The sequence below is a fragment of the Desarmillaria tabescens genome (genome assembly GCF_030435595.1).
Source record: "Desarmillaria tabescens strain CCBAS 213 chromosome Unknown EV420scaffold_55, whole genome shotgun sequence".
NCBI lineage: Eukaryota > Fungi > Basidiomycota > Agaricomycetes > Agaricales > Physalacriaceae > Desarmillaria > Desarmillaria tabescens.
Genome location: NW_026848354.1, coordinates 53671 through 66547, shown reverse-complemented (window position 1 = coordinate 66547; position 12877 = coordinate 53671). Strand labels below are relative to the sequence as shown.

The following is a 12877-nucleotide window of genomic DNA, read 5'->3' as shown; positions in this document are numbered from 1 at the left end:
TGCCCTTATCTGACGCCATTCCCGTAATCTCCGTGCTTTTTATAACCTTTTTCTTGTTCACCTTCTTGTATTATCTCCAACGGTGCTGTCGTCAGCAGAGACGAGTACGAGCGCAACTACCGTTTCACTACGTCCCGGCTACTCCAACCTACCCACCTCCGATAATCTCCATCCCCGCCGCTTCACAGCAAACCCTTCACGATGGCCGACCCATCACACCCAGAGGACCTGGAGGGTCCCTCTACGGATCGTCACGATCCAGCTCGGGATCCTCAGAGTCGAGCACCGACTCCTACAGAAGCGCTACAGAGTCTGGAGACTCTGTCGACATCACAGATACCCGGGGGGTACTCCTCGACAGAGGAGACTCACCCTTACCAGGCCTCTTCGACGTCTCTCCAGTCGAAGGCGAGTCAAGCGCCGACGGAGCCAGAAGACAAGGCACCAGGCATCTGGTCAAGGGCGAAGAAAGCCCTGACACCGAGTTCGAAGGGGACGAGCTCACCAACCTCGAAAGAGTCCAGCTCGAAACCATCCTCAACGACCTCTACCTGGACGAGGAGGAGGATGCAACCTATACCGGAGATAGCTGGAGCGGACGCTCGCAGCAAAGGTGGACCGACGCAGACTGGGGAAGCGAGCAGAGGAAATATGGAAAAGGAAAGGCCCGAGACGACTTCGACGACGATCCCGGAGAGCTTGGCCTCGGAGCCTCCGCGGCTACCACCCGTACAGCTGACCCACAGCTTGTTCCAAGCTCCTGGCCAACCGATCGAGGCGAGCCAGTCGCCTGGTACCCCCACACCAGTTGGGTCTACGCAGACCCAGGGGAAGAGGCTGCTGTGGCTGGAGACCAGGCCGGATCAGAGTCCGACCAGGTCTCTGAGGGGACCGAGACCCCAACGCTCGCTCCCGCCGTCCCTGCGCACGAGCCGACGAGTGGGGAGCTTTGGGGCGAGTTCCCAGAGTACAACGCCGAGGAACTTGGAACAATTACCGTTTCCGAGTGCCTCGCCGGAGTCTCCAACTGGAGCCCGTCAGTTCAATCGAGAGCCTTCGCCGACCCCGTCCCTCTCTCTCAGCGTCCGTGGCCGCTCTTATATCACACGTACATCGAGTCCCTCAGACTCCCTAGAGCTGCCCGGGAGTCCCCAGAGGTCCAGGCCAGAATGGACAGAGGAAGAGCGCATGATGCACTCATCCACCGAGCCGAGGAGGACGCGCTCCAAGGACCTGACGGCTGGTGGGACCTACCCCTCGAGCCAGACGCAACCCCCACTGAGGTCGGAAACCGAATACGAGCAGCAGCCGTCAGATACACCGGTGCCGCCAGACGAGCAGGAGCCGACCTCGAGGCCCGAAGAAGAGCCTGGGCCGCCTACGAGGCAGAGGTCACTGATGAGGACTCCGACATCGGACGACAGAGGAGGAACGCAGAAATCGACCGCCTCGCCAGAGAGAGGCAGGAGTCAAAGGATGCCCAGCCGCCCCCCAAATCGGACCCTCGAACCGACGGTAATGGCGGCAGTAAAGGTGGTCCTCCTTAATGGACCAGTCCCAAGGCCTGCCATCTTCGACCTCCTACCTTGGCACGGCCTCTATGAAATAATGATGGAGGACATGGAGAAAGACCCGCAGTGGCTGTTCACGGAGGCGGGAGAAGATTATCGACACGCCCGGCAGATGGGCGATGTTTATTTAATGAAGAACATACTCGAAGTAGAAACATGGCATCGAGCGGCCGCCGTGTGGAGTCTGGTTCATCCAGAAGACCCCCGGCAAGGGTGCGAACCCTATCGACGACCCCAGCCAATGCCAAATCCTTTGGAAACAGAGGACTTCTTCGGCCCAGGGTTCTTCGCAGGGGCAGGCGGGGACGACGACGAACTCGAGGACCCAGGGGCGGGACCTTCTCGTCCTGACAAGGGCAAAGGGTCCACAGTGCCCCCAATACCCTCTATCGGCCCGTCCGATCTGCCCCGGAATTTCGGAGGATACCCCCCTCCAGGGGACAATCGCAATCTACGGTCCCTTTCGAGGCCTCCGAAACCCCCAGCGCCTCCTCACGTGCCCTCGCCACCGGACCCGATTTCTCCATGGCAATTAGCTCCCGGCGCGGTTAATAACCCTTGGAATGACGTGAAGCCCAAGCTGATCACCCAGCCGGAGTACTTCACTGGAGTATCCTCGGACATTACCCGCTTCCTCCATCACTGCGAGGTCTACTTCCAGGTGTTCCCAATGTATTACACCATGAACGACCAGGGGCAGAACCCCTATCGCATTACGTTCGCTCAGGGATACCTCCGTGGGGAAGCGCAGCAATGGTGGGTCGACCAATACTACCGCTATCGAGACCCGCAGGGGCATTGGAGATTCCCCACGTGGGCGGAATTCTCCCATGACCTTACTGTCCAATTCCGGGAGGTAGCAGAGCTCACGATCTGGAAGGCCGAGTGGAAGAAGATCCGACAGTCTGATTTCAAGTCAGCTGTTGAGTTCTTCACGAAGTTCGAACAGCTGGCCCACAAGTGCGAGGAATTCGGAGATGAGAAGCAAATGTTCAAAGCGGTCGAAGCCGCTATACGACCGACGGTGCGGAATACGGTTATGCATGGGGACAATGAGCGCCCCACAACCTACGCAGAATGGAAGGCACGAGTCTTGAGGATCGACGCCAATTATCGCTATGGAGTCGCCCAGGGATTGGGCAATAAGTCCTCCCAGAACAGTGGTTCTGGTCGAGGCAATCAAAATCAGTCATCTTCGAAGGGTGGTGGCCAAGGCTCGAGTGGCGACAAGAAGGACGCCACGGGGACAACTTATGGAGGTGCCGGGCAGCTGATGGAAATTGATAAGCAGTGCTTCAAGTGTGGGAATACTGGATGGAACCGGGACCATAAATGTCCGACGGACAAGTCGAAATGGCTCCCCATCAAACTTCCTCCCCGCAAAAAGCCCAACGTCCAGCGTCTACGCCAATTGCTCGAAGAAGCCGAGAAGGAGGAGAACGGAAAAGAGACGAAGATCGAGGAGGTCAAGGACGATAAGTCGTCAAAAGACCAGCCGGCGTCGAAATAAGCGATTCGACGGCATCGGCAAAGGACTTAGTTTCATCTGGTGCGCGCTCATGTACTTCTAGTCGGACTTATACTACGTATGTAGGTACTCCGTTTGAACAATATACCAACTTTTTCGCCGCGTTACCAGTCGAAGAAACCGAGAACGATGAATCGCAAACAACCAATGGCGTAGAAGGGGATTACCGCCGCTCTGCGCGGTCTGTGCCCAGCATAGAACCCCGAGGGGCTGTCCGACCTCCGGAACCCCCGCTCGACCGCAAAGAGGCCGCTGCCGCAGGTCGAGTAAAGGCCGAAGTCAGACGTGACCCAGGTCGCCCGGGCAGGGAGAAGCGGCCGACGACTCTGACTGTAGGGACAACAAACGACCCTACGGTCAGCGCCAGAAATGCAGCTGAGGCCGGGAACTTGGGGAACCACCTTCACTTAGTATCCGTCTCGTCGGAAAAAAGTGAAGACCCCTTGGGGGAGCCAATACGTGTGCATCTGCCAGGAGTTTCCGTGAGTACCACCCCGGTTAGGAAGGAGGATAAGTATGGATCTAGCGTAGGGGTTACAACGCCGAGCACAAGCGCCCAAGGCCAGGGCCGAACACAGGGCAGCGAGCCCTCCCCTACCACTTCGACGGAAGGCGCCCAAGTGCCGCTGAGGGGCCCTTTTCGGCCTGGTGACCAAATGCCGCCTCGAAGCAAGACAACCTCCGTTTCGTTGGAAGAAGTCGAAGACGAAGAAGCCCACCTGCAGTCCGACATCCCGGTCGTGACCCCTAAACGGGTGTCCTCACCCGCGTTCTCCCTCACCGCGACCCCTAACGACAGGAAGGTGATCGCAGAAATGTACTATGAACCCCACAGGATACTCTGGACACGCCGTGCGCTACGCATTGCTCGAGGAGACGCCGCGACGAGAGCTGTTCTCAACGGGTGGGTACACCCTCGCCGACGAGAGGAAGTGACTGACCAACTATGCCACCAGTTGGAAGAGCAGACTGAGACCGCCGCTCAAGCCAGGGAGAGGTGGCAGTGGATGGAGGACTTGCAGAAGCCACCTATGTATATGAGGAAGGAAGGGACGGAATGTCTCAATAAAAGTACAATTGGAGACACTCGACACTCGAGAGACACATTCCGTGAGCGCCCTAGTCGATAGCAGCACTACCGGCAGCTCTATCGACAGGGCCTGGGCCCAGGCCCATGACCTTAATTTAAAAAGGGCGGCCCGACCAGTCCCAGTGTACAATGCCGACAGCACAAGGAATAAAGGAGGGGACATCACGGAGTACACCGAAGTAAGGCTACAGATTGGGGATCACGTGGAAAGGATCGAATTGGCAGTAGTAGACCTGGGCTCCACCCCCCTATTCCTTGGGCATGATTGGCTACAACGCCATAACCCCCTGATTGACTGGGATACGGGGTCCGTCACCCTAGCCCGATGCAAATGCCGCAAAATACCATTTTCTCTTCCTGACACTGATCCTTCCTCGCGATGGGAGGAATACGAGGAGGGGGATACTATCCTAGTCGTCGATTTTGAAGAGGCCTTCCACGTTTGAGCCATGGGGACCAAAGCCAATGAGTTGGCCGCCCAGGCCAATGCGAAAAAGACAACCAAGTCCTTCGAGGAAATTGTACCAGAAGAATACTGCGAGTTCAAAGACGTATTCAATAAGGAGAGTTTCGATGAGCTACCCCCACGTAAACCCTGGGATCACGCCATCGAACTAATTCCCAACACCAATGCCAATCTTGACTGTAAAGTCTATCCTCTTAATCCGACAGAACAGGAGGAATTAGACAAGTTCCTGGACGAGAACTTAGCGACAGGTCGCATCCAGGCGTCCAAGTCTCTCATGGCCTCCCCGTTCTTCTTTGTAAAAAAGAAAGATGGGAAGCTTCGTCCTGTGCAGGATTACCGAAAGCTTAATGAAATGACCATCAAGAATTGTTACCCGTTGCCGCTTATTGGAGAACTCATGGACAGGCTGAAGAAGGCCAAGTACTTCACTAAATTGGATGTCCGGTGGGGGTACAATAACGTACGGATTAAGCAGGGGGACGAATGGAAAGCCGTGTTCCGAACCAACCATGGACTCTATGAGCCCTTGGTGATGTTCTTCGGACTGACCAACTCCCCGGCTACCTTTCAATGGATGATGAATGACCTCTTCAAAGATCTCATAGCCGCTGGAGAAGTATCGGTGTACCTGGACGACATACTCATCGCCTCCAAGACCAAGGCGGAACACAAACGAATTGTGCGAAGGGTACTCCAGATACTGCGTGCTAACAACCTCTTCCTCAAAGCCGAGAAGTGCGAGTTCGAGGTGGAGGAAACGGAATACCTGGGAGTAATTATCAGTGAAGGGAAGATTCGAATGGACCCGGTAAAGATCGCAGGACTATTGGATTGGCCGGTTCCCCAAAGGAAACAGGAATTGCAGTCCTTCCTCGGATTTTGCAATTTCTACCGATGGTTTATCCGAGACTATAGTAAGCATGTCAAGCCTTTAACCATGCTCACCGGGAAACAAGAGTGGAAGTGGGGAGAGGCCCAACAGAAGGCGTTCGAGAAGCTCAAGGAGCTATTTCGCGAAGATGTGGTGCTAGCCATCCCATTAGACGAGGGAAGGTTCCGAGTTGAAGCCGACTCAAGCGAAGGAGCGGTGGGGGCGGTACTGTCTCAGTGGCAGAACGAAAAATGGCGACCGGTAGCCTTTCTGTCCAAAGCTCTCTCCGTAACCGAGCGCAATTACAAGATCTACGACAAAGAGCTCCTGGCCATCATGATCGCCCTCGAGGAATGGCGACAATACCTCATGGGAGCAAGGGAGGACTTTGAGATCTGGACGGATCACTCCAACCTTCAATATTTCCGTAAACCCCAGAAACTCAACCGACGACAAGCACGGTGGGTGACGGAATTGGTGGAGTACCAGTCCACTCTGCATCACAAGCCTGGGGTGCAAAATCGTAAGGCCGATCTCCTGTCACGAAGGGCGGATCATGACCAAGGGAAGGAGGACAATCGGGACGTGATGGTCCTCAAAGCAGAACACTTTAGGGCCCTAATTATGCCCTCCGCCGAGGAACTGCACGAAAGGATCAAAACAGCCACGCACGACCCTCGTCGTTGGGATAGGGGGATATCCGACTCCCTCAATCACGAAAAGGGTGTTTCTCGGGAGCAAGACTTGCTGTGGTATGGCGGGCGAATTTACATACCTGTGGACCACAACCTTAGAGGACAAATTATAGCCCTCAAGCATGATCATGTTACCACCGGACACCCGGGCATCGAGAAAACCAAGGAGCTAGTCCTTCGAGACTACTGGTGGCCACGAATGCGTCGAGACGTAGAGGCCTACGTCAAGGGGTGTGAAGTCTGCCAGAGGACTAAGGCGGATCGTCGCCCAAAAAGGGCTCCTCTGCATCCCAATGAGGTCCCAGACCGACCCTGGACTCATATTTCGGTAGATATGATCACCAAACTACCGAATTCCAAGGGCTTCGACTCTATTTTGGTCATTGTCGACCGCTTCTCCAAGACGATTATTCCCATTGCATGCACTGAAGAACTCACCTCCCTCGGATTCGCCAAGATCCTGCGGGATTATGTTTACGTGCCCTATGGAGTGATGCCTGAAAAGATCATCTCGGACCGCGGCTCAGTCTTCGTTTCTAAATTCATGAAAGAGTTCTACACTCTTATTCATGTCGAAGGGAATCCTTCCACTGCCTATCACCCGCAGACAGACAGTCAGACAGAGAGGGTCAATCAGGAGATCGAAAAGTACCTGAAGATGTTCGTAAATGGCCGACAAGATGATTGGAGTGACTGGTTGCCTCTAGCGGCCTTCACTCACAATAACCGCCAACATTCATCGACCGGGTACTCCCCATACAAGGTAGTATTCGGGAGAGACGGACAGGTCATTACCACGTCACAGAATCCGACCGTGGTCCCGGCGGCGGGGAGGTTAGTAGCAGAAATAGCGAAGGCCCAAGAAGAGACTAAGGCCTCTCTGGAACGAGCGGCGGAGTCAATGAAGAAAGCCTACGATAAACACAAAGGTCCCTCCTTGGAATATCACATCGGGGACAAGGTCTGGCTTGATTCAACGAATCTCCACCTTCCGCGACCAACTAAAAAGTTGGGCGATCGACGAGTTGGACCTTTTGCCATCACGGCAAAGAAAGGAGCCTCAGCATACGAGTTAAAGCTACCAGTACGCTGGAAAATACACAACCGATTCAATGAATCCCTGCTAACCCCGTATACACCTCCATCGTTTCCCAACCAACCACGGCCGGAACGACCACCTCCAGAACTGATAGATGACGAGGAAGAGTACGAAATAGAAGAGATCGTGGAGCAACAGGACAAAGTCATAGGTCGAGGAAAAACTCGTCGAACGATCACGGAGTACCTGGTCAAATGGAAGGGATACCCAATGGAGGAAAACTCCTGGGTAAAATGCTCGAATATGGCGAATGCAGAGGAACTCGTGAACGAGTACGAGGCCCGTATTCAGAGGATCCAATGGGAGATCAATAAACACGGAAAACCCGTCGGAATCGACCACCAAATACCTCGGGAAGCAGTGACAGCATTCCATCAACCGAATACCCCGTGTATCTCGGACGCGGAAACAGTGTCCTCTTCTCAGTGCACAAACCCTCGACACTCGGCGTCACAATCGGACTCTTACTTAGACCCCTCAGCAGGGTCAGTAACTACAGACGAGGCCGATGGAACACCAAACATCGATAATACAAACGATGAGTCGGAAATCAACCTCGAAAACCTCCAACGCATCTACGAGAACTGGGACTTTGACTCAGAAGATGAGGAAGACGACAATCTATCCTTCTACAGCGAATCAGCGGAGAGTGCAGGTGAGAGTCAGGGCTCATTCGGGACAAACGAGTCTTGAAGAGGGGGTAATGTTATGGTTTATTCTTTTCTTTTTCTTTTCTAACGTATTCACGCTTACTCTATGATGCGATTCCTATTGGACGTTCTCACAGTACTATTTTTAGTCTAGCCAACGTGTATTTAAGCAGAGCCTCAGCTGGTCTAAACCCCAGCTTCGGCTAAGGTTTAATCTACCTACCTCAAAGCTCCCCGTTTTGTGACTATCTAAGTTCACGACTGGCTCTCTCCCATCTACTTTGACCCCTCCTGTATCGACCACCGAAGTGCGAGTGGCGATCTCGAGGTGATCTAAGTCGATAAGAGTTAGTGGCTAACATCCAAATACCTCTTCCACAACACCCACTCAATCCGACAGCCTCCGAGCGCATAGAACTTGTCCCTTGTGTCCAAGAAATGGTCGCGACATTTGATGGCCAATCGAAGACCGTCTTCCCCAAGGCAGCCATACCAAACTTGCATGTTTGTGACCTCGAAGGGATCTGTGGCATCGAGAGTTTCGATACCTGTCATGTGAGCATTCCATAACTGGGCAATGTCCTTGTCAAGTCACATATGCATCGCGATCCGTAGGGCCTCCGAGTTCACGTTCTTGAGGTTTCCGAGCTCGACCTTAGATGCTGCCCATTCCTCCCTAAACTCCTCCTCAACAAAATCCGATGGCCATTCCGGTGCGTCACCCTCATGGAAGTCGTCCACAAGGTCATCAACCCGGCCTCCGAGGAAGTTGACCTTCCCCTCTACCCTTTCCAAGCCTTCCTGGAAATCGTCCATCTTGTCGCAAAGTTTTTGTAGGAGGTCGATGATCTCACTGGACCCCGCAGATCCCGAACTTTCACCTTGTGGAAACACACACTTGTTCTTCTTTAATTTGCACCGTTCGCAAGTACGCCCGCGGCGAATGAAACATTTTATGTTGTCTGTCTTACAATGTCCACAACGCTCTACGCACCAAGTCAGCAAAATAGTCAGAACCCATGGGGAAGCCTACCATTATTCTTATATTCCTCGTCATCCACCTGCATCTCAGGCTCGGTTTTCAACTTCTTCAACGGCCGCCCCGACGGCCCCACGACCTCCTCTTCCCCACTGACCACCACTGCACTAGACTTGATCTTACGCTTCCTCGAAACATCCGCAGCCTCCGAATTGGTCACCTTGCCCTTACCCTTCCTATCCTTCCTCTGCTTTACCAATTTTTTCAGTGCCTTCCCCTTTGGGTCCTTCTCCCGCTCGTCATCTCCGTCGGACCCGCTACCAATCTTGCTTCCCTCATCCCCGCCTACCTTCTCCTTCTCCTTCTTGGCCTCCGTGGCCTTGCTAGCTTCCACCAAAGCCTTTGCCTTGGCCTCACCTTCCAACTTCTTCTTCTTCGCGGCTCTCCGTTCCTCCAAGGCCCTTGCCTCCTCTTCCAACCTCCGCTGCTCCGCGGCGGCCGCCTCTGCCCTTGCCTTAGCCTCTGCCTCCTCTTGCCGTTTCCTTTCCACGGCCTCCCACTCCTCCCTCTCCTTCCTTGCTTTGGCTTCCGCAACCTTCCTTTCCTGCACCAACTTTTTCTCTCGCCGTTCTAACTCCAGAGCCTGCCTCTTTTCCTCCTTTTGCTTCTGCACCTTCCAAGCCTCATGGGCCTCCGCGGCATCCTCCCTAGCCTTCTCCGCAGCATCCCACTCATCATAAAAGGCCTCTAGGTCTTCAGGCCGAATATCTTCGGGCATCGGGGCAGGCTCATATGGTTCAGGCGTCATGGAAGCGCGGTATTCAACGGTGGACGCCATGGCCAACGACGAGGACAAAACTCAGAAAATAGAGGAGATGGTGGTGGTAGAAAGCTAAGAGGTGAAAAGCCACGTGACCAACCTGAAAAAATTCCACGTGGTCACACTCGGCCATCGGGATCTGCGTCCTTGAGGGCAAGAATGCTAAGGGGGGGGATACTGTAACGAGCATGCCGATGGAAACCCAACTTCCACTCAACCCAACAAACCACAGCCCAGAATCCTACAGATTCCGATTCCCAGTTTCTATTTCATATTCCATTTCATATTCCATTTTATATTTCACTTCTCCATTACAATTTATCAATAGCCCAACATCAGTAGCAAACATGTCATTGGACCCCATCGGCTACCGACCAGTAGAATACATCCTCCGACAACCCTAGAATGTAGACCACTCCGAGTAGGAACTAGATTGGACTCCTAACTAGTATATAAGCCTTAGAATTACACTGTAGATACTCAGTTCGAATATCAACTTGGTTCAGCCCAATCTCTCTCTCTCTGACTCTAAGTCTAACTCTCGTTCTCCAGTCCGCGGAACTCCGATCCGTTGGACTTATCTCTTACCTCGTCTCTGCCACTCCGTGGACTTCCGTCCGTATCCATCTTAGGGCTTCGGCTCAGGGGTGACGTTGCTAATAGCTTTGCCTACGCCCGACGCATCCCGCGGCATTCCGCTACGTGCACTTTCTGCCGCAATCCTATTGGCACGATCCTAACACAAAGGTCGGAAAGTCTTCTAAGCGGACTAAAGCTTCTGGCAAGTCCAAGGCTTCGCGAACTAAGAAACTGGTTGGTAAGACTGGCCGGTATGATGTTCTCGAGGTTGAGGAAACTTCTGATGAAGATCCTGAGGATGCTGAACCGAAAAAATACCAGAAAAAGCCTACGAAATCAAAGAAAAGGACTTCTAAGAAGAAGAATGTTCATAATCTTGAGCCGCTGGCAAGCATGTTTGATCGTCGGATGGAAGAGGTGGTTCAGGGCAAGTCCAGAGCACCCTCAAGCAGTCATCACGGGAGCCGGCATGGCTCTACTCGTCCAACAGATCAGCTTCTGGCTGATAGCTTCTTAGCCAATGTTCTAAAAGTTGGTAAATCTAAGAAGAAAGCCTCACTGGAACGTAAACAGAAGCTCAATAGGAAGAAGAATGAGAAACGGAAGAGCAAGCGGCATGCTAGCTCCTCTGATTCAGATCCTTCGAGCTCTGATTCCTCTTCTAGTGATGATTCGGATTCAGATTCAAGCTATTCGTACTCTTCTCCATCTGATAGTGATCCCTCGGATTCAGAATCGAGCTCTTCAGACTCAAGTAGTGACTCACCATCAGAATCAGGCTCTTCGGAAGCTTCAGACTCATCTCATGATAGTCACCATCATCGCCGCCACTGCCGAAGGCATGGATCTCATCGTCATCATGGCCACCGCCATAGGAGGCATAGATCTAGTTAGAAACGGATTATTAAGCCAATCCCTCCTACTCCGTATGATGGTACTGCAGACGGCGAGAAGTTCCACCGCTTCACAATGGAAATGACTCAGTTCTGTAAAGAAGGTCAGGTCCCCAGAGACGAACAAGTATTCTTGACGTCACATTACCTGAAGGGTAAAGCCCTCTCCTTTTTCATCCAAAAGGTTTCTAAGAATCACGCGGAATGGACATTATTGGACTTCTTACATGGAATGTTCAATGCTTGTTTCCCCCTGAATTATCGTAGTCAGCAACATGATAAAATAAAGAGGTGCTATCAAAATGATCGTACCGTTTCAGAATACGTTTACGAGCTTGAAACCTTGTATGGACTTGTTGGTGTCACTAGCAAGCGAGAACGTGTCATCAAACTTTGGGATGGATTCCGCAAAGAGATGCAACGTGAACTACATCATGCAAAACTGAATAAAGAAGTTCACAGTTGGTGTCGCATTGTTGAAGAAGCTGAACTAATTGAGATGGCTGACCTTGAAGCTGCACCTCGCACCAAGGAGAAGAAGCCATCACAAGGTGGTAACAATGGCAATGGTAACAGGAATAACGGAACCTCATCAAAGAAGAATAAGCCTAATAATAATCACGGTAAAGGCTATTCTCACCATAAGAATGGACCCCGAAATGGTGGATCTGCTCCATCGGGACATTCTACAGGTCATAATCAGGCTTCATCGTCATCCAAAGGAGGTTCGGGCAACAAATCTTCCAATGGAGGGCGTAACAGAGGAGGTAGTAAGCCTTCTACATCACCCAGTTCTGGAAATAAAATGTCAGATGGCAAGAAAGCGGAATTAGTAGCTGCTAATAAGTGTTTCAACTGCGAGGAAGTCAGCCATATGGCTCGGAACTGCCCTCATGGCAATACGGTCAAGTCCAGTAATAAAAAGGGACCACCAGGATTTTCAGCACATGGCATGCACTATGAACTTGCAGAAGATCTTCATGAGCTTGCTGAGACTATGGAAACAGCAGACTACATCTCAATTGGTATGATGTTCATGCCTGATGAAAAGAGTAGTCAGTTACTATCTGAAAACTCGGACAATGAAAATGTCCCAGACCTTGAATCAGTCTCGGAAACAGATGAATCAGAAAGTTCAGACTACGAAACTGACAGCGAAGAGGCATCGCAACCCGGAAATGAGGCTGAACCTTCAGCCGTTAGCCCTGATAATTCACATGAGTCAGAATTAAATGATCTGGAAGTGTTCATCAGTGATTTCGGAAGCATAGATTGCAATGAGGCCTCACCAGTTCTCAGAATTGAGAATTTCGGACTCCAGTGGACTAAGGAAGATGCCTGTTCACAGGATTGCAATGGCGAACCATTGTACTGCTGGGCAGATGACGCTAAGGAGGTCTTCCGGTATCCGGAAACAGTGTATTCGAACTTCATGTTGTGCAAGGAAACAGAACCAGGCTGGCGTCCGACCAGTATTGGTGATTTCTATCAGTACGCAGCCGAGTTAAGCCTGAATCACGATGCACCGTACCCTGGGGATGAACTCCGTTGGGGAGCAGTGAGCTCTCATCGGTTTGGCATGTTTCGTCTGAACAATGATACCTTTACCATTGCAGATACTGAATCAGAACAC

At 52.3% G+C, this 12877-nt stretch overlaps 1 protein-coding gene across 1 annotated transcript; it reads right to left on the bottom strand.

Moving 5' to 3' along the window:
* Positions 1-8518: 8518 nt before the first annotated feature.
* EV420DRAFT_1574732 (uncharacterized protein) lies at positions 8519-10250 on the bottom strand. The gene is made up of 2 exons (XM_060474430.1): positions 9007-10250; positions 8519-8959 (listed from the first exon to the last, which is right to left on the bottom strand). Exons 1-2 carry the CDS (start codon positions 9788-9790, stop codon positions 8565-8567), a joined length of 1179 nt encoding a protein of 392 aa, XP_060324983.1. The 5' UTR covers positions 9791-10250; the 3' UTR covers positions 8519-8564.
* Positions 10251-12877: the final 2627 nt, after the last annotated feature.